The 25519-nt window shown below is 48.3% G+C and overlaps 1 protein-coding gene and 1 pseudogene across 1 annotated transcript in view; one reads left to right on the top strand and one right to left on the bottom strand.

Annotated features, from left to right (window-relative positions):
* Positions 1–25519, top strand: part of LOC126524727 (uncharacterized) — a 170503-nt gene that overhangs the window by 143060 nt on the left and 1924 nt on the right. Inside the window, exons 16-17 of the mRNA XM_072286987.1 lie at positions 9459–9626; positions 16647–16781. Of these exons, the coding sequence (XP_072143088.1) occupies positions 9459–9626; positions 16647–16781 (303 nt within the window). The remainder of the gene's footprint in view (positions 1–9458; positions 9627–16646; positions 16782–25519) is intronic.
* On the bottom strand, positions 1443–8697 carry LOC140216309 (uncharacterized; annotated as a pseudogene).

The raw sequence follows: 25519 nt of genomic DNA, 5'->3' as shown, positions 1-25519 counted from the left end.
GCCTGAATCTAGCAGCTAGCGTGCAAACCTTACCTGTAGTTCCATTTCGTACGCGACTCGCTTCACTTTCAATTGACACCGTGCTAAAACTTCGCCGCCTAATTCTTGAACGGCGTACACGTATTCGGCACTGCATAATTTCTTGCCTTTACGCAGCGTTCCACCCCTGAAAAAATCTTCGGCGCCCGATATACGCAGCAGGCCGTGCTACAACACAACCGAAAGTGGTGGGTCCATATTGTAAACGTGCTTTCCGAAGCAGACGACCGAGCTTGGTACGACCCATTTTAGGAAAGAGAGCGCTTTTTAGCACTTTTCTCGCAGCACCCCCTGGGCAATGCAAGAGCCCCATGGTCGCGCGTTTCTCCTTCCGCTAGCCACCATACTCCCGCTTTCGCTCTGCTGTCGACTTGTCTTGGCTCTGTTTCTGGCCGCGCGTTTGCGTTTCGCGCAGAAAAGCCGTAGTGCCGTCTGCGGACGCCGTTCTACTCACCGATGGCGCAACGTCACTATGAGACTATGATGTCAGTACTCCTCGATCGGAGGGCGGGCGATTTGAACTGCGCTAGAGGTACGCGGACGCTTCAGAACGCATTTTCTCTTAAAATAAGTCTCTCCTTGGCACGAAACAAGCGTTTCGAGGTTTCTGGAATGGTATTTCAACAGTCCACGTTGACTTAATAGTAACCTTTAGTGTCCCTTTAATCCTTCCAAAAAATCATGCCGTCCTCCTCCGTGGGGGGTTTCGGTTGGGACAGCGTACTATTTGAGGCGCCCGCCGCAACAGAAGCGATTTGTTGAGACACCATATGCGTCGGTGTCATGTGCCAGTCGCTGCAACGCCGCGCCTTAGTTCAGATTCCCGCTAGCTCCGACGCCGTGTACTACCTGGTAGCTTCTTGAAATCCGCCGAAGCGAGCGCGCTGGTATTGATCTGAGAGCAATGACTTCACACCACCTATGCCCACTCTATGCCAGAGGAATTCCGGCTGTAAGCGGCCGTTCGCACCTACCATGGATTTGCGGGCCTGACTTTGGAAGTTCTCGGTGGCGCGTAGGCCCGGAACCGACTCCCGGCGGCGCAGAACATTCAGTCGGCAGCGTTCGTTGTCTCTGGCGCGAAACTCGGGATCCTCAGCTCGGCGACGGAGTTTGTCGGCGGCGGCCACGGCGTAATGGCCAGGATCGGCTCTCCTTCGTCTATCGTAGTCCCGCTGAGCCACGCGAGGACCTTCCTTGTAGGCGGCTTCTTCCTCGGGAGTCTTGCCTTTCTTCGGTCGCCCCATGATTAGAGCGCCTAACTTTATGCGGTGGAAAACTTGAAATTCTGCAAATCAAGATAGAGCAATCTGTGAAATTCCGCGGCAACATTGAACAGACATAGGCTACATGTAACAGTTTACTTATTAAGAACTTTCAGACTCGAAACATGCTTGCATTATTTAAAACTGAAGGAAGCTGTTGTGGCTGAGTATCAAAGGATGCTTTGTACTCTCTTCACTAAGAGAATGGCGCTTGTGGGACACAATGTCACCATAGCGACTGAATGATCATTCTGCGCCAACAGAGTTGATCGGCATTGACAGGTATTTAAGGGCAATGGAAGAAAGCGTTGGAGTGAGCTGTTCCATCCCTGCCCAGAAATGCAGAACTTCAAAATCTACACCTGGATTTTCTTGTTTAGAAAGAAATGGCGCCAAGTCCCTGTCACTAGACTTGAGTTCTTGGGCAGACTTGAGGTACACTTGCCATTCAGCAGCTGGCACTGGTGACTCTTTCCCTAGTCCAGGCACACCGGCAAACTCTGAACTCTTCTCTGAGAGACTCCCGACTTGCAGAGGATCCAAGCACCTCACACTCTTGGAGAACTTCCAGGTGTCAGATTTCTCCAAATATACTAGCGCTTTGCTAGCTGCTTTACTCATTGCAGCCTTCATTTTGATTGCAATCCGATGGGCCTCGTCATGTAGAATGTTTTCTTTCTTCAGTTGTGCTTCAAAAATCTTCCTGTGCAGCTGTTTCCAAATATCCTCAGAGCACCAACAAAGCTTTGTACGCTTTATGACAGGCTACACGCTGACCCTCAGCTGCTTTCAGCAGGCCGGCAACTTTTTTACCAAATACTGCAATGCGTCGCATGCTGTACTTAAGCTCAGTTGAGGGCTCATTCAAAAGTTCCAGAAGAGAATGAACACATGCAGTCTCTCCATACCGTTCATGAACTTGCCTTAGCAAAGACGGGTAGTACTCAAAGTATGCAGAATGCTGCTCAACAGCTTCAATCCACGAATTCCACCTACTTTTGACATGTGCTGGAGGTGTTTTGGCACGCTGAATCCTGCACTTTTGGCAAGCCCTCTTTCTACTCGACAGCCGAAACGCCTTCTTTATAACGGCGACAAATTTGTCCACTAAGGGAAAGGATACTTGCAACGTATTGCCTACGATGTTTACTGCATGTATGGGCTACACATGTAATGTGAACAGCGCCTTCGCACAGTGGCTTTATGCACTCATTAAATGATTTCACCATATAAGCAGCGTTATCGCTTACAAAGCCTCTTCCCTCCTAGAATTCAATTCCGTACTTCGTCATTGCTCTCGTTACAATGCGGCCTATCGCAGACGAGTTCACTTAATCCACGAATTTAACTTCCATAAGTGCAGATTGTAGCGAAGCACTCGCGCTTCTGGCTGACTGGACGAACAACACGTTCACAACCGATTTTGAAAGTCATCGGTGGTTTCATCGGTAATTACTGACACCGTCGTACCTTGAAACACAGCTTTCAAAGCTGTTTCGTGCTTCTCAAACAGTTCTGGAAGTCGCATCAGATCCAGGCACCGAACCGCCGTTCCGAGCGTGTATCTGCAGAAACGTTCTCAGTTTCGGTTTGTCCACCTTCTCTAGGGAAATATTCGCAGATATTAACACATCCACGAATTTGAGCACAATGTCGTGCCTCGCCTCGCCAGCGGTGATTGCGCATTTAAGCGTTTGCAGTCGGCTTTCCTTTCTCGGCGTTCCTGAACCCCCAGCGCCGTCTTCTGCTCATTCCTCGCCATTTTTCGCTTGTAGGAGTATCTTGTTTCTACATTCTTACGATGACGGCTTCTCTCGATGTGCTCGTCAATAGTCGACTTGCGCCGATGGTCAATTGCTCGCACAAACTCGGCAAAAAAGGGGTCCTGCAGCTGGCGTTCTTGTATTCTCGAGCACGTTCTTTGGCTGTCTTCTTGCTCAAATGAGATCCTGTGGGACATCTTGATTACCAACTCGAAACACAAAGCAAACGGTAAAATGACGCACTTTCTGTTGAAGCAAACGTTGGACGCATTGATGACTACGGCTACGGCTGAGTCATTTGATTCGGGTGGCGGCTGCGCTACCTAGCCAACCTGTTTATAAGGCGAGAATATTTCAATATGAAATTAAATTTCTTCATCAGTAAGAGGTGCCGAGGTAATAAAAACTCTGCCACTATTAATTACTAAGAATATACTACTTTTCCGTCTCCTTTTGCACCTTTCACTTGATCTGTCATTTTTAAGACGCGTACCGCCACCTAGTGAAAATTGCGAGAAACAGCGTTTCGCTGCTGCTTCAAAAAGGACCTTTTTTTTTTAAATCGCATTCCCGCGAAAAAACATAAATTCCGTGATTTTTTGCGGAATCGCGGAAAGCTAGTGGCATTACCCATGGTAGTTGTGCAGTCGTGTTGACTAGACGAGAGAGGTCAGTCGGCTGCTCAGAGCTTTCTAGCATATCAGTGACGTCACGGCTAAGCGTACACTTGCTTCTCCTCGGCTGGGGAGAAGTAAGCACATGCAAGCCACAGCCAGACTGCGCCCTACGCACATGTGTGTTGCGAGGAGGTTGCGTGGCTCAGCGACGCACAGCGGGGCCGAGTTTTCTGTCGGCGCGAAACGAAAAACTTAACATATGCAGCGCCGCTGCTAAAAAAAAAAAAAAGTCTTATATAATTCTAACAGACGTATACGCATATAAACAGCCATTATTCATGGGGATGCTCCAGAAGATGCTCCAAAACTATCTGCATCAGTGCGAGCAGCAATGTTTTCTGCTAACGTTTATGGATGGCACTAGAGGTAAGCATTGGTATTTTAATATACGAGCTAATTTGGGTCACTTTGTGTTCATGATCCCGCCTGGATGAAATGTGATGCGCCGGTTTAACGCCATAGGTTGCAAATGTTGACTCGCCCTAATATTCAGAATGAAAGAATGTTAAACGCGAATATTTGCGGCGAGTGTTCAGAGCTGCTATTTAGCAGTAACACGCTCATATAGGGTGAATATGAAAAAAGTACGAATCTTACCGCCTTATTCTGTACTGACTCGATGCGGTTCTGCAGAGTAACAGTAGCTGGGTGCCATATTATCAATGCATATTCTAACAAACACAGGATGAGAGTTGTGTACTCATGAAGCTTCGTTTCTGAGTTGGCAGGATACAAGCGACGTTTGTTTAATCCTAATTTCTTAAATGCCTTTTTGGTTATATATTATTTGTGTGTATGCCAAGTTAGGTCTGTGGTTAAATAGACGGCCAGGTACTTGAAACATTGCTATCCATCTATACCTGTATTGTTTATGTGTAAACGTTTAGAGGAGCATTAGTAAGTGCAGAAAATGTAGTAAGCTTTGTTTTTTCCAGGTTTAGCTCCATATGCCACACCTTACACCTCTGGCTAATTTGCACAAAATCCGTTTGTCAGCTAGTGACATCTTCAGAGTTATTTGCCTATAAATGGCGCAGTTGTCCGCAAAAAACCTCACTTGAGAACTCATTTGAATGTCATTTTTGAAAAGCGTAAACAAAAACGGATGCAGTTCTTGAGAACTCGAATCCATTTGATAAAATAACATATGTGCTCTCTCACATGATTTTAATTAGTAATTTCGGCTAATGGTTGCGAGTTGTTTAGGCAGTGTTTTGTACTTGGTTCCCTATACGCGGCGTGCACGCCGATGGCCGCGCCACTGGTGGCGGCCTTGCGCAGAACGCATGGGAGAGGAGCGAGCCGCGCGCCGTAGCACGCCGTAGTTTGTTGCGTCGCTGATAGTGCTTCTCCGTCTTATTTGTGTTTTCAGAGCAAAATAAGCAACACCCTTCGCATGTGTGGGATGGCCAAAGCATCCGAAGAATGTCGAAGAAGAATTGTTGCAGGGTGGGGGGGCTCAAATACCGGCGAAAACGTGCCGGTGATACGGTTCTAATTATTCCCCGCAAAGCCTCATCAGCAGGAGCAACGGTGGCAATAGATCGTAGCTTCGGCGCGAAATTTCTTGTTCTCATCCTTTCCTTTGTCGCTTCGGTGTTTTTTCTTTTTTATTATTATTTTTTTACTCAATTGTAGTTAGACGGGTAAGCGACGAAGTTCGTCTGCAGTGCAACATGCGGTTGAAAGGCATTTCGCTAAAGTTCGGAATGCCGTTTGCCGCTTATATTGTTTTCCGCTTCTTTACCGCGTTGGGCTAAATAGGCAGCACGACTGCATGAGCGCATTGTTTTGCATGTTAAGCTACAGAAGTTTGCAAGAACTGAAATTGTTAGTTTTATGTGGCCCGGTAAATCCTCGCACCAGCTGTCGCGCACTTCATGTTTTTACATTTATTTTATGCGTGGCTTCGCCCATGTTTAACTGTTGCTAGTTGCTTCATGTATAACTCTTGATTCTTTTGAGCTGCGAGGTTTTCACCCTGCCTCGTTTGTAAAGGGTATAAATCACGCTGTGTCTTATCGGAATGACACCAAGCAAGTGCTTCTTTAACAGCTTTATTCATTTCTCCCGAGGGCACCTTAGATGTGGATTTTTGGGAAATGTGTTTAGAAAATACGTAGCTCAGGGCGGGAATTGCTAATAGTTACTGCATATGGTATTTTTGTTCTATTTTTCGCTGATCCATTTTTCGCTGAGTAGTTCGCGTCACGTCATCATACCTTGATGCTGTCTGAGCAGACTTAACACGCCGAGTGATTTGTTTGTTTCACAACGTAGTCGCTTCTTGCAAGTGAATTTTGCACTCAGCTGAATTATTTCGTATTATGCTTACGCCGCATAGGACTAAACCCGGCCTTGCCGCCAGCGCTGTATCTAATTTGACTGGCGCTGCTCTGCCTTTAAATATATCATGTGGCCCTTCTCTCTAGTAACATTTTAAAAAAGTACTGCAATGTTAGTCACACTATAGCTTTGTACGTTTCCAAGCAGTTCCCTTAGGGAATTTAAAATTGCAAAAACTGCAGCGCGAACGGCAGTTCATCGGCGGTACAGCGCTAACACGCGCTTTTATTAACCCGTGCGTTTGGTGGCTTCGTTGACTATAATGTACGCGTTTCTATCAATAAATTCGCAATTATTCTACTTCAGGCGACTTTCACTACACTTATTCGGCGGCGTCACATGTATTCATCGGCAGAAAAATCACAACGGTATATGCAGACATCGCACCGTGCGGATTTGTTATCTAAGTCTGCACTAACGACGGGTGCTTATTATTGAGGTACAGAAGCAGCATTACGGCAAGGGTAGAATTAAAGAAAAAAAAAACGGTCGAGACATCACATTAGTCAACAAAATTTGTCGGCTAGTTTACATGAGCTCCACTTCATGTAAATGGTCTTCATGGCGTTTGTCTGCGGGACGCACCTGGCGCGTATGTGGACCATGTTGCCCCAAACACCGGTAACATCTTGTTCATACCCGCTCCCACAGAGGTCTGCGTCTTCACTACAGCTGTCACCGCAGAAGCAGTCTGGCGCCCGAACCAAGGACAAATCGCAGCCGCGAACTTCAGTCACCCTTGCTGCAAAGCGTTGTCGTCTGCTACTGCTCCCACGCGTATTGTTGGAAGCGCCCGCTAGGTGGCTATCAGTGGCGCCTCTATAGGCGGTGCACGCGGCCTATAACACGTATATATTATATAACTTGTATATATTGCTAAATTATGTGCCATTACACTCGCTTGTGTTCCGAACTAAGTGGCAGAACAGTATGCTAGAGTTGCATGGGTTTTTTAAAGAAAATAACCTTCTTTGCGTCGTTCAGCCGTTCTCGGGTTCGGGGGTAGGACGGTAGTACGGCAGTGGGACTAGCACTAGAGAAGGCGACGAAATGTGGTGACGAAAAGAGAGCCCAGCCTTGGGCAACCGAATTGCCAAGAAGAGCGGGGTGCGGAGGTGGAGGCTTCGCGGTGAGCTCTTGCGCAAAGGACTAGCGGGGAGGGGATGTCGGATCGAACTGTACAACGTAGAGGCAGGGGAGTGTTCCGTCGAACGCGACGGCGTTCACGCCAACTCGCCAAGGAGAGCATGAAGTGGACGCTTTCGCATTCCGCGGCTGCCTCGAAGGAAACCCGGCAAGGCCAGTGCAGGCGCTGGTGGAAAGGGCGTGTTCTCTTGGGCGCCAAGGAGAGGGGGGCGGGAGGGGGGACTGTCGCTTGTTCCGGTTCACTTATATTGATCTTCGTTAATGGTCTCCGCATCATTATTTCGTAGTGGATCGAGACGTTACGTTTACCTGTGAGGTCGTGTGTTGACTGCCTATTCCTGGAGCCCTCACGCAACATATAATGACGCTTCTGGGAAAGTTATTTCGTGCACGCTTTTTATGCTGCTGCATCATTTACCAATGACCCATAATGTTTCATTCAATTCCGTTGACTCTTCTAACGTAGACAGCACGTCGTAAACTTTCAAAACTACTCCCGTGTCAAGCATACACGACAAACATGGACTAATACGGAATATGCTTGTAAATCGCCTAGCCTTTATTCAAGAAATTGCGTAAGGTCAGTACTAATGACAGAAACAACTACTCAATACGAGCCGCACCCGCATCCATGCAAAAGAGCCTTAAGGGGACTCCGAATAAGCTTGGACAGATTTTGGAGAGGCGTAGTGTACAGCTGCAGTAAAACATTCGCGCCACAATGCCAGTGAAACGTCTCATGTTAAGAGAGCTACGGACGATTACAAGTTACCTTCATACTTCGCCGAGTGATGGGGGCTAAGCTTCGCATTCACTGGCTCTGCGCCATGATCTGACGTCACGTCGCCTACTTCGGATGTCTGAGAGACAGCGCGCGAAGCCTCTCCCCGCTAGCCGCCAGGCTGTCGATCCTCAGCGAAAGCCATCCGAGTAGCGTGCGTCGCGTGCGTCCTGTCGATGTGTTGAGCGTGTCCGGTATTCCGGTAAACGCAGGCAAGCTAGGCGTTTTAACGGATTCGCCGTGGCGTAAAGTCCCCCTATAGCACTACTACTGTTGCGAAAAAGGGACTCTAGCGTGAGCGGCCGGCGCGGTGCCAGCCACCCGCTGGCGCAGAACTTCACCAGCCAAACATAGATCAAATGCTTTAGCCAAGTGTAAAGCATTTTAAACATTTAAGAAAACAACGTGTTCACCATTACACAGGAGCCCAAAATTTACATAAGCAGAAAAGTAGGATACACTTGGTTCCTGCTACATTAGCTCTGTGTTTGTCTCATTCAGCTCTGTAGCACCAAGTGGCAGCACCCTACAGGCCGCTAACGTTCGCGCCTCCGTCCCTATAGCAAAACTCCCACAACGCCTGGGTTTACCAGAATACCGAACATGCAAAAATCCTCGATTGTGGTAGCAATCCTTCGGCTTGAAGTGATGGTCACAAACTCGTAGATTCTGGCGCCCATTGGGTACCGACATCCGGATGCGCCGCCGTCTCTCTGCTTGCCTGTTTCCTTGCTGGAGGACACGACTTCGCAAGTTGACACGTCGCCAGTCGCTACGTTTGCAGCCCACAACGCAACAAGGGCGATTCGTGGTCCTCGCGAAAGGAAACCTCGACACCCACACTGACCGCGCAGCTCGCATCAACATGGAGCACGTTGTAACACAAGCAGACGACACATAACTGTGCTGGAAGCGATCGAGCGTATAGCGATAAATTGTCGTCGGGGATTCTTTTTGTTACCTTTTTGTAGAAACAAATTAACCAGCATTTCAACTTTTACGAGCGACATTTCTTCACCATAAAGTTGGAAACGTTCGGGATAACGCTACCTAGTTGACCAATCGGACAGCTCGCCTAGATCACGTCACGTGCGCCAACTGCGTAGATTGTAACGGGGTGGGTGGAAGCACAAGGGAGCCGCGCCGCTGCGATCGGTAGCGATGCACATTTTCAAAACTTCATAATAAATTAGACGCTTTACGCGCACCGCTTAAATGTGTCACCTAATAATGGAAAGGACCTGCCCTAACGATTAAGTACGTTTGTACGAAAGAATCAAGATCGTTTCAGGGTCCCTTTAAAGACATGCACAACAATCCTCAGATGCCAAGAATTTATCTCTCGTGACTGCGGCACATTTGGCTGATCTGTTCAACTGCAGCCGCAGTTACTGATGAGTTTACCGATTTCAAGCTGAGCGGTTACAATGGGCACGCGCAGCGCCATAACCTGGTCAAGGCGGTGTTCGACAACGTGGACATGGCCTTCTGGAAAGCGCGCTCTCCCGTCACCATCCAGCTCCTGATGGCCTTCACGGCGGCAGGCTTCGCCGAGCTCATCAACAGTATGCCGCTCTGCAACCTCATCATGCCGGTGGTGTTTGAGATCGTGCGTACCTTCTGTGTCTGTGCGTTCATAGACTTCGCAGCGAAATACGCAGTTTTCATATTTTATAGCTCCATATACCAAAGACAAGATGAAATGGGTAAAACGCAAGTGCTGATTTTTTACTGAAGCTTTATTCGAAGCACGTGACTATATAGCACGTGAATATAGTGTAAAATTATTCCGTTCTGACTTCATGCCAATCTCGTGACGTGAAATTTACGCGCAGGTGGTGATCCGCAAGGTTATTTCAACAGCACAATCCAACGATCTGCTCGTTTATATAAGGTGACTTCGGTTTTCTTTCAAAGCGAATAGCATTGCCCACCGTGAGATGTTGTCCTTTATCTAATTGGCTTAGGAGAGGAGAGGGGCTCGCAGAAAACGGGAGGCCTTCGCTGGGGCCGAGCTAACGCCGTGTAAGTAGATTAACCTGGTGAAGAAAGTAATGCTGGCGCTTTCGATGGTTCCGCTTCCCACTGCATAGCTTGTAGTGGCAAGAAATTTATCAAGCGTGACACAGCTCTGCGGGAGAGTGAGGGCGAAGTCGGGCGTCACTCAGGGCCCTCTCGCCGTCAGCGCGCGCAGCGAGATAGCAGCGCCCCGGTGTGGCCCCGCAGCCGCTCCGGCCACCTAAGCCGTGGTCCGTTTACTTTATTGGCCGACAGTACATTAATTCTAGGTCGCGCTAGAGTCACTGGAAAGAATTTCAGAGTACCGCAAAGGTCGGGATTTGACTGGCAACACTGAGCGGCCACCGCCATATACCTTCCAAGCCGACTGCGTCGCGGGATGGCCGCCGTGTTGGAAGAGCTTGATATTCGGTGACACATCGGGTTGAGTGTTTACTTAAGTACAAATACATTGTGCCCGGAGATAATGGTTGCTAAGGAAGAAAATAAAATGTTATTTTGTGCGAAGTAATGCAGCCGGTGGTTGTTTTGCACGCCGATCGCGTTTACTAGATCACGTTTACTGCTGAAACTGCTACGATTGTGGGCAGCAGCTTAGCGCTGCTATCGGGAGCTTATGCTCGCGTTTTTTTTTCCTTCCGCGGAGTGAGCTACGAAGGAAACATTTCGTCACTTCGAGCCGGAATGAGGTAAGCTTGTGCTTTTGGGCATGAACATCGGGGACCGCCGTCGGCTTCTATTAAATGTTTCCAAGCCTAGACGAAACACACCTGACAGTGTCACAGGCACGTACGTTCATTGTATAATTTCACAAGCTAAATCGTATACATATAATTTAGTTTGTAAACGGATACCGCGCGTTCTCGATTCTGCCAGGCGACATCGTCCGCCGTATACGCAGAACACACTGCGACTGCCGTGTGCGCACCGGTGTTTGGGGGTGATCGTACGACGATCTGTGCACAGCAGGCGTAAAAAACCAGCTTCAATGACCATTTTGCGCACTAAATCTTGTGGAAGGCCAATATGAGCCATTTGCGTGATTACAGCAACGTATATGTACTTCTGTACACTGATAATGAGCGAGAGTTTGCTATATTGCGATTTATGAACGCGGCTGTCTAGCGCGTTTATGAGCGGCTACTCTTCTCAACTTATTTATGACTGTTTTCTTAGACTGCCAAGATTTGCTGCCTGTGTAAAAAAAAAAGCAGGAACGCCGGCTGGTGATGCAGCACTGTTCTTTTTCTAAGCTATACAGGCGATGTATAAAATTCTTGTGCTTTTAGAGCGGTTTATGTAACATGCCTACTGACAGAGTGAAACTAATGCTACTGGGTGTTCTGTTTTGTATTTCTTGTTATGCATCAAGCACAACATTATTTGGGTATGCACCGTAGCATTTCAACATAAAACATAATATGTATGCTGACTTCAGTTCATTGCATGTCCTAGGCTTACAAGCTCAAAATTTTAAGCATGTGTTGTGAATATCACCTGGCCATTGGTTTCAAGCTCGAAATGCGTATGTATAAATGAGCAAAGGGTAAGTGGAAAAAAGGAAGTATCATGGGCCTTGTATTGGCCATGTTTTTATTGACTGCGATCGTCACGATCTGCGAAAAACAAGTGCCACATGCGTCGAGTGACTTGAGGCGCGAGCGCGCTCACGTGCGCGGAGAAATCATGCGAGTACGTGGTGCACGTGAGGACGCTGAATTCTCGCGCGACAAGTGTGCCTTCGCGTGCCACGAGCACGGAATAACCACGTGTGTTGAGCAACAAACGCGTACACGTGTACCCGCGTCAAGCGTGCAAGACGCGAACGATCCCTGCAATAAACTCCTTCGCTTAAATATCTTCTAAAACGGTGCCGAAAAGCACAAGCAAGGTGCACTTATACCTCGCACGCGCGGGTGTTTTTTGTAGGCTTGAAGTTCTCCCGGCCGATTCTGTGTAACCATGCAGAACGACGCTCTCGGTCATTTTTCCCGGTCGGAATCTAGAAAAAAAGTCTTTTCAGACTCAGTTCTGTTGCTGCATCCGAAGGCGCAGCAGCTAGGCATGATTTCCTTGCAGTCAAACGCGACAATCAGAACACAAAAAACGTAGAGAACCTGCGCTGCCTGCACTCTAAAGCCGGCCCGCCCGGCGCTTGGAAGGTATATGGCACCCTATAAGTCACGTGGTACGGTTGGGCCAATAAACGCGTCGGCGGCGCGGGGAAAACGAATGCGGTACTCTGAAATTTTTTCCAGTGACTCTAGGTCGCGCCACATCATTGCGCCATCTAGTGAATTACCCGCCAGGCAGAGCCCAACCACGTGCACATCCTCGAAGCTATTGCAGCGAAGCTGTTAGCCTCTAGTTGGCCGGAATTTTTTCGTCTCCGTCAGAAAAAAAAAAGAGAAAAGATTGAACCGAGAAAGAGTCCTTGGAATCACGCATACAACACACAGCTCAGTATTGATTTCAATAAAGAAAAGTGCAAAAGAAGCGTCAAAACCGCATCATGGATGATAAGGCTCCTGTGAACACTGCCAGGCGCGTTCCTTCTCCCCGCGTGTGTTTCCCGGTATAGATTACGGTTGCATAAGCCACTCCGGTGGTAAAGGGGGCAACATCAGCATACGAATCAGTGAGCGGCGCCACCAAACTTCACAGTTAAAAGGGAGACCTGCCTAGCAACTCATTCAGTTCATTGCAAGACCACTATGGGTATAAACCACGCAAAGTTAATTCTCCTGAAGAGCAGCGTGAATACGATGAGCGCCGAAGAGTGCAAAACCGTAATGCTCAACAACGGTGTCCTGATAAGACAAGGCAGAACGATAAAACATTTCGTGTCTCCAGCGACGGCATTTGAGTGGTTTTCTAACAGCTTCGCTGGCCATCCACTTTCGCGTGGTCGCCATGGCGAGTCAGTTTTTTGTGACTGCTGCCTGTTGCAATAGTGGCGCAATGCAACGGTGGTGGAGTGGTTAGCGAGCTCGACTGCGGAGCGGTGGCGGTGGGACAGAGCATCGAATTCCCACCGTGGCCACTTTTAGAGAGTAACTGCTGTACGCTACGCTACGTCCTGGCGGCTTGCGTGCCTAGGCAAAAAAGGTGGCCGCCACCCCAGAGATAAGCAAAAGCGTATCGCCGGGTATGCCACAGCTGCATATATTTGCGAGAGGCGTGAAAACGTATTGTGATTCAAAAAGTATTGTAATAAAATATCTAAACCCGTATAGGCTATGTTTATTATGAATTGCTGCTTGGCGTCAGGGGCTCTGTAATCAAATCTACGTAAGCTTATCCCAGTTCCCTTTCACCCGTGCAATGGGTCGGCCGGGGGCGGTGGGCAGTGCGGAAGAACAGCGCGTTTGCGAACAACGCCCCCGTGAACAGACGCGCGAAGGCGCGCGGCGCCGTCGATCGGTTCGTAATATGGACGAAGGTGGTGCCGCAAACGCCAAGCGTGTGCACCATTGGTTCCAGATCGCCCCTACCGACTCAACTCCCATCGTAATAGTGGGCGATTTCAACGTAGACGTGTCTCGGCCAGACGGAAAGTGGTTCGCGGCGTTTCTCTTGGAAAGGTTCGGCACTCAATGTTAAGCTAACGTCAGTGTGTCCACTACGCGTCATCGGTCGTGCATAGACCTCACATTCGCCGAGAACATTTCCGGTGTCACCACAGAGTCACTGGCAGTGTATCATTGCGATCATAAAGCGATAGTCACCTTGGTGACCAAATGATGAATAGAAAAATATCAGACAGATGAGGATTTAAAATCGAGAAAGCATTGAGTATACTATTGAATAAAACAAAAAGGAAGAATCGTGAGAAAACAAAATTCAATGTGATATATGTCTTTTATTTTAATCAACATCTTTATTATGAGCATACATATTTCCATATACAGCTCCGCTGGTTATCCACCTTCACAGAATAGAATGCCTCTGAATTTCTTTTTTTAAAGCTCAGCTCTTATGCGCCCGTTCCTGCGGCGAGCATCGAGTCGTCCCTCTTAATCGAGCGAACGAGCACAGCCAAGGATGAAAGTGAACGCGAGCGCCGCGAGGTATTGAAAGACTGCGATAGCGAAGAGAGCGCGAAGAGGAAACCGGAGGAGGAAGGTGCAGCGGCAACATGTGGCGGAAAGCGAAGAAGGAGGGTATGAAGAAAGCGTCTGAAGCGTAGTGCCGCGCAAGGCGCGCACTGCGGCAACCATGGCTACGAGATGGCGCCAGAGTAACGCGCGTCGTGCGTATGGAATGTGCAACATGAGTGGAGGTCTGAGTGCGGCGGCCACTGTGAATCGCACCCACGCTTCGTCCACGCGCTGCCTCTTGCGATCTACCCATTAGCGAGGCAGTCGGGCCACACTTCGCTCCCTTTGTGCCGTGCCAGACGAGACAGATTGTCCACGCCAGCCAATATCTTGAGAAATGAAACCACGCATAGAGCTGCGCTAAAATTTTGCATTAGTGAGCATCGTAATCGACGGTAAAAAGTTGGCGTAATTTGTGTGCCATTTTTCCGCCACGACTTTCTGGTGGCGGCGGGGTCGCACAATGAGCCAAGTAATATTCTCGCATTAAAAAACTTTGAGTTTTTTTCGGCATAATGATGCGTCTTTAGTCAGGGCACGTAACATTGACGTGCAAAGTTTCGTCGGTTTGTGACGTCACGTGACACAAACAAACTCGGCGTGGCCCAAAAACATATTTAGCAATGGAGAAAAGCGATATGGTGACAAAAACGCAGATATGAAAAGTAATGTTTCCCTTCTGTCCCGTTGCGCCTGCTTATCGCTGTCATCAACTGCCACGAGAGAAGCACCTCGGTGGCGTAAATCGCACAGCCAACGCCTGCCTCACGGCCTGTCGCATTTTAAGCGGCAGCAAACCCTGCTACATGCTGTGTTCGTTTGTACGAGAAACGTTTGAGAGCGCTGCAATCTCGACGCACAAGCAGGCATGTCACGTGGTATTTTCTGTATTTCGCGGGCATCTGCAGTAAGTCAGAAAACACTAACGCCTAATAGATAGAAAGTTGGAAACTGTTTATTCGGACCTTTTGCAAAGCGCAGTACAACTTTCTAATTTGAATTTTTTGCCTAGCTTCGTTGCTTCAGAAGTTGGTTAAAGAATCTTGCCTGATTATACAATTAAGCAAAATACAAAAGATAGTGTGACTTGCTACGTACAATAGCCAGCAACATGCATCTGGTCGCGTCGTCTTAGAGTGCATCGGTATATTTTCAAACACTGACTAAAATTAGCTGGGAAGCCCTGTATATGCAATACACACACACAATTACATTGCTCGTATGCGTCTTCTTAAAATGCTGACACTTTTACGCATCATTTCCTGGCTAGATTACTTATATGCTGGTTTATAACATACAACTATTTTGTTGATCCTTGATTTCCCAAACAAATACCACATATTCGTTTGTAATTGGGATGGTTCGCTCCTGTGCTGCCTACAATTTTATTTATTTCCCTGTCGATGCTAACCTTACGCTGCAACCACACCACCGAATTTTATTATCGTCAGTTTTCTTATGTGATATTGTAGGCCTGTTTTGCGACAATGTTTCAGTGGCGCATTTTAATGCTTGCACAGAATCTCACTACTCCTTTTTTCTCTTTGTTTCTTCCGCTTCCGTTTGCATTTCGTCTTGAGCGCTTCACTAAATGTTTATGAGTATAAGGTGGTTGGAGAATTACGAACACAGCAAAAAAGAAAAAAAGAAGAATGTGGCCAGAGGGACAAAGAAACAATACCTTCCCAACCATAAATACAATCCAAGTTGCAGAACTTTCGGTAATTTCGAGCGCAGGAGCTCTATCATTTGTGCCTGTCTGTTACTGCTGTTGATGTTGATCGTAATTCTGTACCTTTAGAATGTATGTATCCTGCTCCCTTCGTGTAATACAGCAGACGCTATTTCTAACGTGCTTGTTTGGGCCTTCTAGTGGAAAAGCTGTGACGAACAACCTGAAATTGCCGGAAAGCGCGCTGTTTCTTGCAGCACAAAGTTAAGATCGCTCTCATCCTATAACGGTCGCGAGGGTTTTTTTTAGTTTTCATTTTAGGGAGGGGGGGGGGGGGGTGAAGGTCAGGGGGGCGGTTATGTACGAAGTGGCTTTTTATGACGCGGAAAAAATTATTACATAGTTGGTAAGAATTAAACTACCATTTAATCTGGCGTTTTTTAACACGCTCGTCACTGGAAATTGTTCTCCTATAGCGGATTTAAATAAACAATCTTGACTAACTGTGCAACTAAAATAATTCATAAAGTGTTTCAGTTCCTCCACACAGTAGCGGCCAACAATGCATTCAGTCGAGACCTCGTAGAGCGTACCTGAATATTTTGAACTTTGGCTGGCATTAGCTGGAACGCCCTGTATATTCTCTCACCTTGAGCTAGTTACGTGTTCGTGTGGCTATAATATATGTAAGACGACTTGGAAATATTGCGTTCTGTTAGTTGCTGCATGCCTACTGTGCAGCTATATTGCACACTTTCTCGATTATGTCCCAGTTGGAGTTCGCAGGGGTATCCCACAGTCTAGAATAAGCTTCGTGCGCCTATCTCTCGAACCGCAGGCATCGGTCTCCACCACCAACCCCGTGCTGTACGCGATTCCCGTGGCGGCCGCGGCGTCGTCGAACCTCATCTTCCCGTCGAGCATTCCTGTCGTCATCCTGAGGAACTCTCTCGAAATGCCTACGAGCGAAGCGGTGAGCTCCCTCTTCCGCTTATCGCTCGCTTGCGTCTAGACATTTTTTTACTGAAGACATCAGCAAAGCTGGAGTAACAACGGAAGTGCATTAATCAGTCAGCTTTAATGTAGGTAATTGCACGTGTTAGCCATTCCATCTTTGTAACAAATGCAGAGCTGATAAGAGAGGTGGCTGGTTGGCTCACCAACCAGAATGCGCAGTGACGCAGGTGAGTGTTGCGCACTGTTAAGTTCAATGCACAGAAAGGATCACTCTCGTAAACAGTTTAGCACCTGTGTCTTCTTTGCGCATTGCTTATGGACTTCGTTCTTCTTCAGGTACCCAAACGCATATTTACAGGTTGTCATCTTTTTTTTTTTGTATGTCCGGAGCTTTCTTCAAAGCTCGCAAATTTAAGTCTCGGAAAAGTTAACTTCGTTGATATAGTCGCACCTTGTGTCGCAAACGCGGTCTAGAAAGCTCTGCAGCTTTACTTGTGCCCATTATTTACTAACCAAGAACGAATGCAAATTTGTTCCGTGGTCATGGCGTGGCGCTGCTGAGCTCGATTGCTCAGGTTTGATTGCAGGGGCGCGGCGGTAACATTTCGATAACAGCAAAGGCAGAAACGTCCGTGTGCTCCTTAAAGAACCACATATAGTAGAAATTATTCAGTATTCCGAGTACCCCTTGCCTCGTAATCGCATCATCGTTTTGGCACATTGTAGATTAAACCACAATATAATTTATTATTCGCCTCCGAAATAAGTACGCACATAATTTTAACGCGAGAGCATTAAGGAGCCCGTGCCGCAGAAAATCCCTTTCCGGAAATCGTTTCGGCAAAAAGATTTTCGAACCACCCATACCGAGGCCCTCCTTGTGACGCAAGGAAATTACTTAAAATTGAATTTCCCAAGCTAAAACACATGAAAAAATTGTAAACTACGACTCACGCGCAACCTACAGACACGACAGCTCTCGGATTGTAATCTGCCTACACGAGAAAACATAATTCTGTTACGCGAAAGCTCGAAGAAACCCCTTCGCATACGCACACAGACCGGCCGCGGCGTCCTGCCATTTGCGCGCGCCGGCGCAATGGGTGTCTCGGGGGCCGGGGAGCGGCGCGCTCGGTTCCTTGTAACACCTCCAGCTGGCGCTCGCCTCCGTCGCATCGCGGCCAACGCAAGAGGCCGCGCTTGTACCACAAAGCACGCCTTCGTGCATAGCGTTCGCGGCCAGCATTTCCCGGTAAACATTACGGTTACACGCGCTCCAGTTGCCGGGAACCGTCAGACGCGGTCAGCGATCTTTGAATGCTATCGCGTTCCACTCTTAAGGGCGAAACTTCAGCGTCCTCCGAATTTTTTGTATGGTTCTGTGTTCTCTGTATTGACGTATTAATGTGTGTGTAAATGTATGCATGCATTTTTGTATATTCACTTTATATACTAACTGTCTATATAACTGTCTAAATGACGTGATGATGCAAGTATTTATTTTTGAATTGAGAAAATAAAACATAGCTACGTTTTTTTTTGTATATGCTACTGCCGATTGTGAACTGTTAAGGGTAAGACGCCTTCGTTAGGCATTTTCAGCCTTTAGCCTCAGTTCCGCTAGCGGGCTTTGTATCGGCACTCTGTTCGATATGAAGGTGTTCATTGTTATTGCGAAGCTACGCCCTAAAATAAAAACGTAGAGATTGCGCGGTTAATGTAAGTAAGCGTTCAGCTAATAGATCTGGATTATGTAATCCTCGGTAATTTTACTACATAAATATCTGAATATGTGTGTGCAACTACGAACAGTATATCATATGCCTTATTGATTTCCGATACACCAAACTTTATAAAGCTCGATTTGCAATAGACCTAATACCTAACGCCACATTAGCTACTCTAGAAGCTATGAATGCCGGCACATTCAGTTCGGTCGAAGCCCTTCCTATTAAAAAATGTATAGGTACTACTAGCAGTAGAAGAGCGGGAATTAATCAAGAAACTCTTTGCAGTTAATCCGCAATTACAATATATTGCCACATCCAGTACATGGCACGAAGAGGAAGACGAAGATCTCGTGCATTGCAGAAAAGAAGAGGTCCCTGCGCGATCGTTCTTCAGTTGCCCTGCAATTAAAGTGTCCTGCCCTTTTTTATCAGTTCCTGCTGCTTATGAATCGTGACACTGGTGGAGGTGCTGGGTAAATGTTCGGGACGCCTGTCAACTGCCCCACATGAAGCCCAGCACGTTTTGCGCGTGTCGAAACAACCATTCACCATGCCAGCCGTCGCCTATAGGCCTAAGCCCAGAATTTGGTCCCCTACCAGGCAGTCTGCCTGTTACCACGAGTGCCCAAGCCATGGCATACCCAGGCCCTGCACAGGTGACTCTTTTGACTCCTCAATCTCCCTTGAGCTTCCACGGCAATGCTTACGAGGATGCAGAAGACTGGCTCGAGGAATACGAGCGCGTATCCAAGTATATTGAGTGGTATGCTGGACATAAACTATCCCATGTGTATTTCTCTCTTGAAGACGGAGCCCGCACGTGGTTCATAAATCGCGAGGGAATCTGGCCAAGCTGGGATGAGTTCCGCCGCCAGTTCCTCCATACGTTCGGGAGCAACGAAAGGCGAGACCACGCTCAGCGTCTTCTCGAATCACGGATTCAAAAGCCGAATGAAACTGGTGCCATGTTCGCTGAGGACATGGCTCGTCTTTGTCGTCGTGCAGACCCCGATATGCCCGAGGCAAAACAACGAAGCCACCTCATGCGCAGCGCAAATGAGCAGCTGTTTGCCGGTCTTGTGTGCCGGTCTTGTGTGTAGAGCGCACGTTACACCTACGAAGCCGCCAGTATGATTACCCGACCAGCGCTGGACCGGCAAGTGCCGCAGCGGTGACGGTCACAGACGAGGGTTCCTTGCACCGGCGGATACGCGAAATTGTTCAGGAAGAAATTAAGAAGCTCATTGCCACGCCAAATGAATGCACAGCTGCGTCGGTGGCAGAAGTTGTGCGCGAAGAAATAACGCAAGCGTTTGCGAGCCAAATTCCCAGACGTGGCAGCCCAGCTACGCAGATGTTGCCCGTCGACCGCCACCTCCGATGCCGACGCCGCAGTATCAGCAGCAGTCAGCACCGGCATCAGCTTGGTACCATACGGAACAACCGACGCGACCACCGCTTCGCAGAACCGACATTTGGCGCACAGCTGAGTACAGGCCCTTGTGCTTCCACTGTGGGGAAGCGGGCCACATCTCCTGTCATTGCCCTTATCGCGTCGAAGGGTACCAAGCGTTCCCATCCACTGCTTCTCGTCGTGCTTTTGACGGCAGCCGAGCGAACATCGACGCGAATTCGACGAGCTAGCAAGCCGATTCTCCCGGTTAACGGTCGCGCTCCCCTTCTCCCGGACATCGTTTTCCAGCTGCAACACGAAGTTCCACCGACGTGGCCCGAGGGCGGTCACCCGGCCCACGCCGGGAAAACTGAAGGCCGCGACCTCAGGGGGGAACGTTGCCCTATGTGGAAGTGCCGAAAATTCCCCATTGCCGTCGAACGAGAAGCCGATACAGCAGAATGATTTGATGACAGACGACATGGTTAGCGCCGATGTTAATGTATCAATTGACGGCCACGACGTGACGGCAATAGTAGGCACTGGCGCGAACTTTTCAATCGTAACTGAAAAACTGGCAGACAGACTTAGCAAAGTGAAAATGGAATGGCCAGGGCCGCACATTAGAGGTGCTGGAGGCGAGCTATTGACACCGACTGGCAAGTGTACTGCAAGGGTCAACACAGGGGATTCGTCATTCGTCGCAAATTTGGTTATTCTCCCCGACTGCTGTAAAGTTGTAATCTTAAGTGAGGACTTCTTAGCGAGTACGGCGCCGTCATCAACATACCAGGACGTATACTAACTTGTTCTGGGGACGAAAGTGCAGAACTACAACGTAAGTATTTGGGCATCATAGACGACCTGACCGTACCACCGTTATCTTGCCGTCTTGTTTCCTTCAAGTGCGACACAGAGTACAATGGCGAAGCTATTGCCGAGCATATAATTACGCTTTTGCACACTCAAGGTATCGCCATACCCAGAAGTATCGTCAAAGTAATGCATGAGCAAACAGAACTACTATTTACAAACTTCAGCAAGCAACGACGAAACATTACAAATGGCGCAGCAGTTGCTTACCTCGACGAGATGGCGGAATTCAGTGAGCGCTTTGCATTACAACAAGGAGAGCAAGACGCTTCAGCACCGTTGCCTGTTCTTGACGTGAACGCGAACTTATCACCAGCGGAAAGGTAGTGCCTTGTAGACCTGCTTCACCAGTTTCGCGATTGCTTCTCGTCGACAGCCAGAGTTGGTCAGACGCCAGTGCCGAAGCACCGGATTATCACGGAGGAGACAGCGAGACCAATCCGATAAAACCAGTACCATGTAGCACCAAAAGAACGCGAAACGATCCGAGAGCAAGTCAAGAAAATACTCGACGACGACGTTATCCAACCATCAAGGAGCCCGTGGGCATCGCCGGTAGCGATGGTCAAAAAGAAAGACGGCAGTCTACGTTATTGTGTCGACTACCGTAAGCTGAACCGGGTGACAAAGAAAGACGTATACCCATTACCGCGTATCGACGATTCTCTCTACAGGCTGAAGCATGCCTGCTACTTCTCTTCGATGGACCTCAAAAGTGGCTATCGGCAAATCGAGGTTCACGAGAGCGACAGAGAAAAGACTACTTTGGTAACGCCTGATGGGCTTTACGGATTCAAGGTCCTGCGCTTCGGTTTATGCTCAGCTCCAGTAACTTTTCAGCGACTCATGGGTATGGTTCTGCCAGGCCTGAAGTGGCAGACATGCCTAGTATACCTCGACGACGTCACAGTTTTTTCGGCAACGTTCGAGGAACACCTGAGACGGCTGCTGGTGGTTCTACAAACGATCCGGTAGGCCGGCTTAACACTGAAAGCAGAAAAGTGTCACTTTGGTTTCGAGCAACTCCCGTTCTTAGGTAATGTTGTAAGTGATCAAGGCGTCCACCCTGACCACGACAAGATCACGGTCGTCGCAAAGTTTCCAATGCCAACGAATAAGAAGGCAGTGAGGCGTTTCCTAGGTCTCTACTCGTATTACCGAATATTTATAGCCAATTTTTCACAGATAGCTTCTGTTCATGCAGTGGCAAGGCGAAGCCGAGAGAGTCATTGCATACGCAAGCAGGACGCTCTCACGTGCCGAGTTTAATTACTCAACCCTAGAAAAGGAATGCCTTGCGGTGGTATGGGCAGTTATGAAGTTTCGCCCATATCGCTATTGCCGTTCCTTCAGTGTTGTCAGCGATCATCACTCGCTTTGCTGGCTGAGGAACTTGAAGGATCCGTCCGGTCGACTAGCACGTTGGAGCCTAAGGCTTCAAGAATTCGATATGACGATGGTGTACAAGTCCGGACGAAAGCACTCGGACACCGACTGCCTTTCAAGGTCACCGATTGAGCAGGAAGTCACAGAAGATGACGAAGACATGGCTTTTATAGGTGTTCTAGACACGGCCACGATTGCTCGTCAACAGCGGGAAGACAGCGAACTGATTCCGGTCATTGAATTTTTAGAAGGCCAGATTACAAGCACGCCCAAAAGATTTGCAAGGAGCTTGCTTTCATTCTGCTTCCGTAATGATGTTCTTTACAAGAAGAACTTCTCTACAAGCGGAAGCAGCCGCCTACTTGTCATTCCAACGTGCCTCCGTCATGAGGTCTTGCAAGCCTGCCACGATGAACCGACATTTGGCCACCTCGGCTACACGCGCACACTGGCCCGAGTCAAAGAGAAAATTTACTGGCCAGGGATTGCCACCTTTGTGAAACATTACGTGCTCACGTGCCTCGATTGTCAGCGACGCTAACCACCATATATCAAACCAGTTGGGCTACTACAACCAGTCCAAGTGCCCACGACGCCATTTGCCCAAATCGGGATGGACCTTCTCGGACCATTCCCGGCTTCCGATACTGGCAATAAGTGGGTAATAGTCGCCACAGATTACCTGACACGCTATGCAGAAACCAATGCCCTTCCAACTGGCACCGCAGTCGAAGTAGCGCTATTCTTTATTGAAAACGTGGTTCTGAGGCACGGTGCACAAGCGGGGATAATAACGGACAGAGGGACTACCTTTACCGCTACACTTCTAAGGACAGTGCTAAGCCTCAACGGCACGGCTCACCGAAAGACCACCGCCTATCACCCGCAAACGAACGGCCTAACAGAACGCTTGAACAAGACTATCGCCGACGTTCTGAGTATGTACGTGGACGGGGAGCACAAAAATTGGGATGACATTCTACCGTACATCCCATTCGTTTACAACACCGCTCAACAGGAAACAACGCGAAAGACACCATTTAGCCTTCTTCGTAGCCGTGAAGTGACGACGATGCTCGATGCTATGTTGCCACATGACTGCGGTGATAAAGGCACGGACGCCGAAGCTTTCGCTCAACGTGCTGATGAAGCGAGAGAACTCGCCCGCGTCAGAATCGCCCGACAACAGGACTACGACGCTCTACGCTACAATCTACGGCGCCGCAACATCACATATCAGCCAGGCGACAAAGTGTGGGTTTGGCGAGGGCTTTCAGAAAAGCTACTCCGTCGGCGAGGGATTTCAGAAAAGCTACTCAGGGGGTACTTTGGTCCGTACAAGGTTTTACGGCGCCTCAGCGACCTGAACTGTGAGGTCATCCCTGACAGTCCTGCTTCCTCCAGGGCGAGGCGACGTCCACCTGAAGTTGTGCCCATTGTGCGCATGAAGCCCTGTTGTTCGGAATGAACTGCCCGCACCTCGTCTGACACATCTTCCGCCGCTAGGTGAGCATCGGGACGATGCTCTCTCTGGAGGTAGGAAAATGCACATGCAGTCCGCGGCCCGTAGATGATAACGAACGTCTCGCGCATTGCAGAAGGGAGGAGGACCCTGCCCCATCGTTATTCAGTTGGCCTTCAATTAGTGTCCTGCCCTTTTTTGTCAGTTCCTGCTGCTCGTGAATCGTGACAATATATAGAGAATCTTGTTTGCGAAGGACCAAAACATTAGTTGCGGTTTTGTTACATTTCTGAATAAAGTGCAAAGGGCTGACTCCCACTGTTTGACTCGCAAAGAGCCGCTCGTGTCTGATAGATTTACTTTAGCGCGTGTGCAATTGCACCCATTATTCTCCTCTGCTTAGCTCGCTTTTATGCAGCTATGCATCCAAGTCTTTGAAATGATTTACTAGCTCGGTACACAGTGTTCGTACACAGTCAATCTACAACTTCCTCGCACAACCTCAATTAGCCACCCTGGCAGCTTCCGTGCTTTGGTACAACGAGAATACGGAAAGGAAAAGTGGATGGCAGTAGTTATTATTCGTCGCCGAATGACTGTCAAGTGTCAGAACTGAAGCAATGGGAAAGCGGTCAGGTGAGGAGTGGAGATACTCATAAACCGTTCACCAACGTTTCAAGGAACGAATTCACACTTTACACGTCGCTTTATATCTAAAGCTTTCCTTTCGACGACAGACAAGTGCATGCGTTAACGACTTTAAATAAGTCTGATCATTAATACCTTGTCTTCACACATCTGCTAGCGTAGACTGCTTCCATCGCAAGAAGAGCACGAGAGAAACACATAATCATTTGTAATGCCAACGTACTTTGCTTTAAAAGACTGATAGCACATTCTCCTTAATGTTCCACGGCACTGTATTTGTTTGACACGCTAGCGAGAATAGATCCTCATCATGACCCAATGGCGCAGCCGCTTAAAAAACGACTAATTTGACGGAGGGCTCCGGTTCGAAGCCGACTCCGTGCTCCAGATCAAACCTTCAGCGTTTGGGTAAATGCGAAACCGTCGGACGTCGAAGCTATCGGATGAGTCTGTAACCGTTCAAAAACACCAAAATCGTTGTCGAACTCTGCTGAACCATTTACTTGTAATTGCGCATAAGTCAAAGCTCTTCCCCTGCAACGTTAATTTCATTGCCACAGAAAATAGTCCGAGAGTAGTGTCGTGTACACCTTAAATTTTATTTCGATAACATTATATCGCTTATGAGGCGCAAAATCTGGCGTATTTTTCGGCGTTGGCGCGACCACGCGATAGCTACGAACCCTCGACCTTTGGCGAGAGTCGAACCCTCGACCTTTCGTGTTATTAAGGCACAGGTAATTAATGTAGAGAAAATTAAGGCACTCAAACCCACGACCTTTGGTGTGAGTCGAACCTACGACCTTTCGTGTTAACGCGAAGTTAATTAGGGCGCAGGTATTAATTATAGTTAATTAAGGTACTCACGCCCACGACCTTTGGTGGGAGTCGAACCAATGACCTTTCGTGTTAAGGCGAAATGAATTAAGGTACAGTTAATAAATATAGAGTTACGGCACTCGAACCCATGACCTTTGGTCGGAGTGTTACCCACGAGCTTTCGCGTTAAGGCGAAGTTAATTAGGGCACAGCTAATTATTACAAATTTATTTAAGGTGCCCAAACCCACGACCTCTGGTGGGAGTTAAACCTACGACACTTCGTGTTCGGCGAAGTTAAGGTACAGTTGAATAATATGGAGGCACTCGGCACCCGAAACCACAACCTTTGGTCGGAGTCTTGCCCTTGCCGTGTCTTGCCCTTGTCGTGTTAGTCTTGTCGTGTTAAGGCGAAGTTAATTAAGGCACAGTTAATTATGTAGT

This window comes from Dermacentor andersoni, chromosome 3, assembly GCF_023375885.2.
Source record: "Dermacentor andersoni chromosome 3, qqDerAnde1_hic_scaffold, whole genome shotgun sequence".
NCBI classification, from domain to species: domain Eukaryota; kingdom Metazoa; phylum Arthropoda; class Arachnida; order Ixodida; family Ixodidae; genus Dermacentor; species Dermacentor andersoni.
The sequence above is the reverse complement of the archived record's forward strand: the minus strand, read 5'-3'. Positions and strand labels throughout refer to the sequence as shown.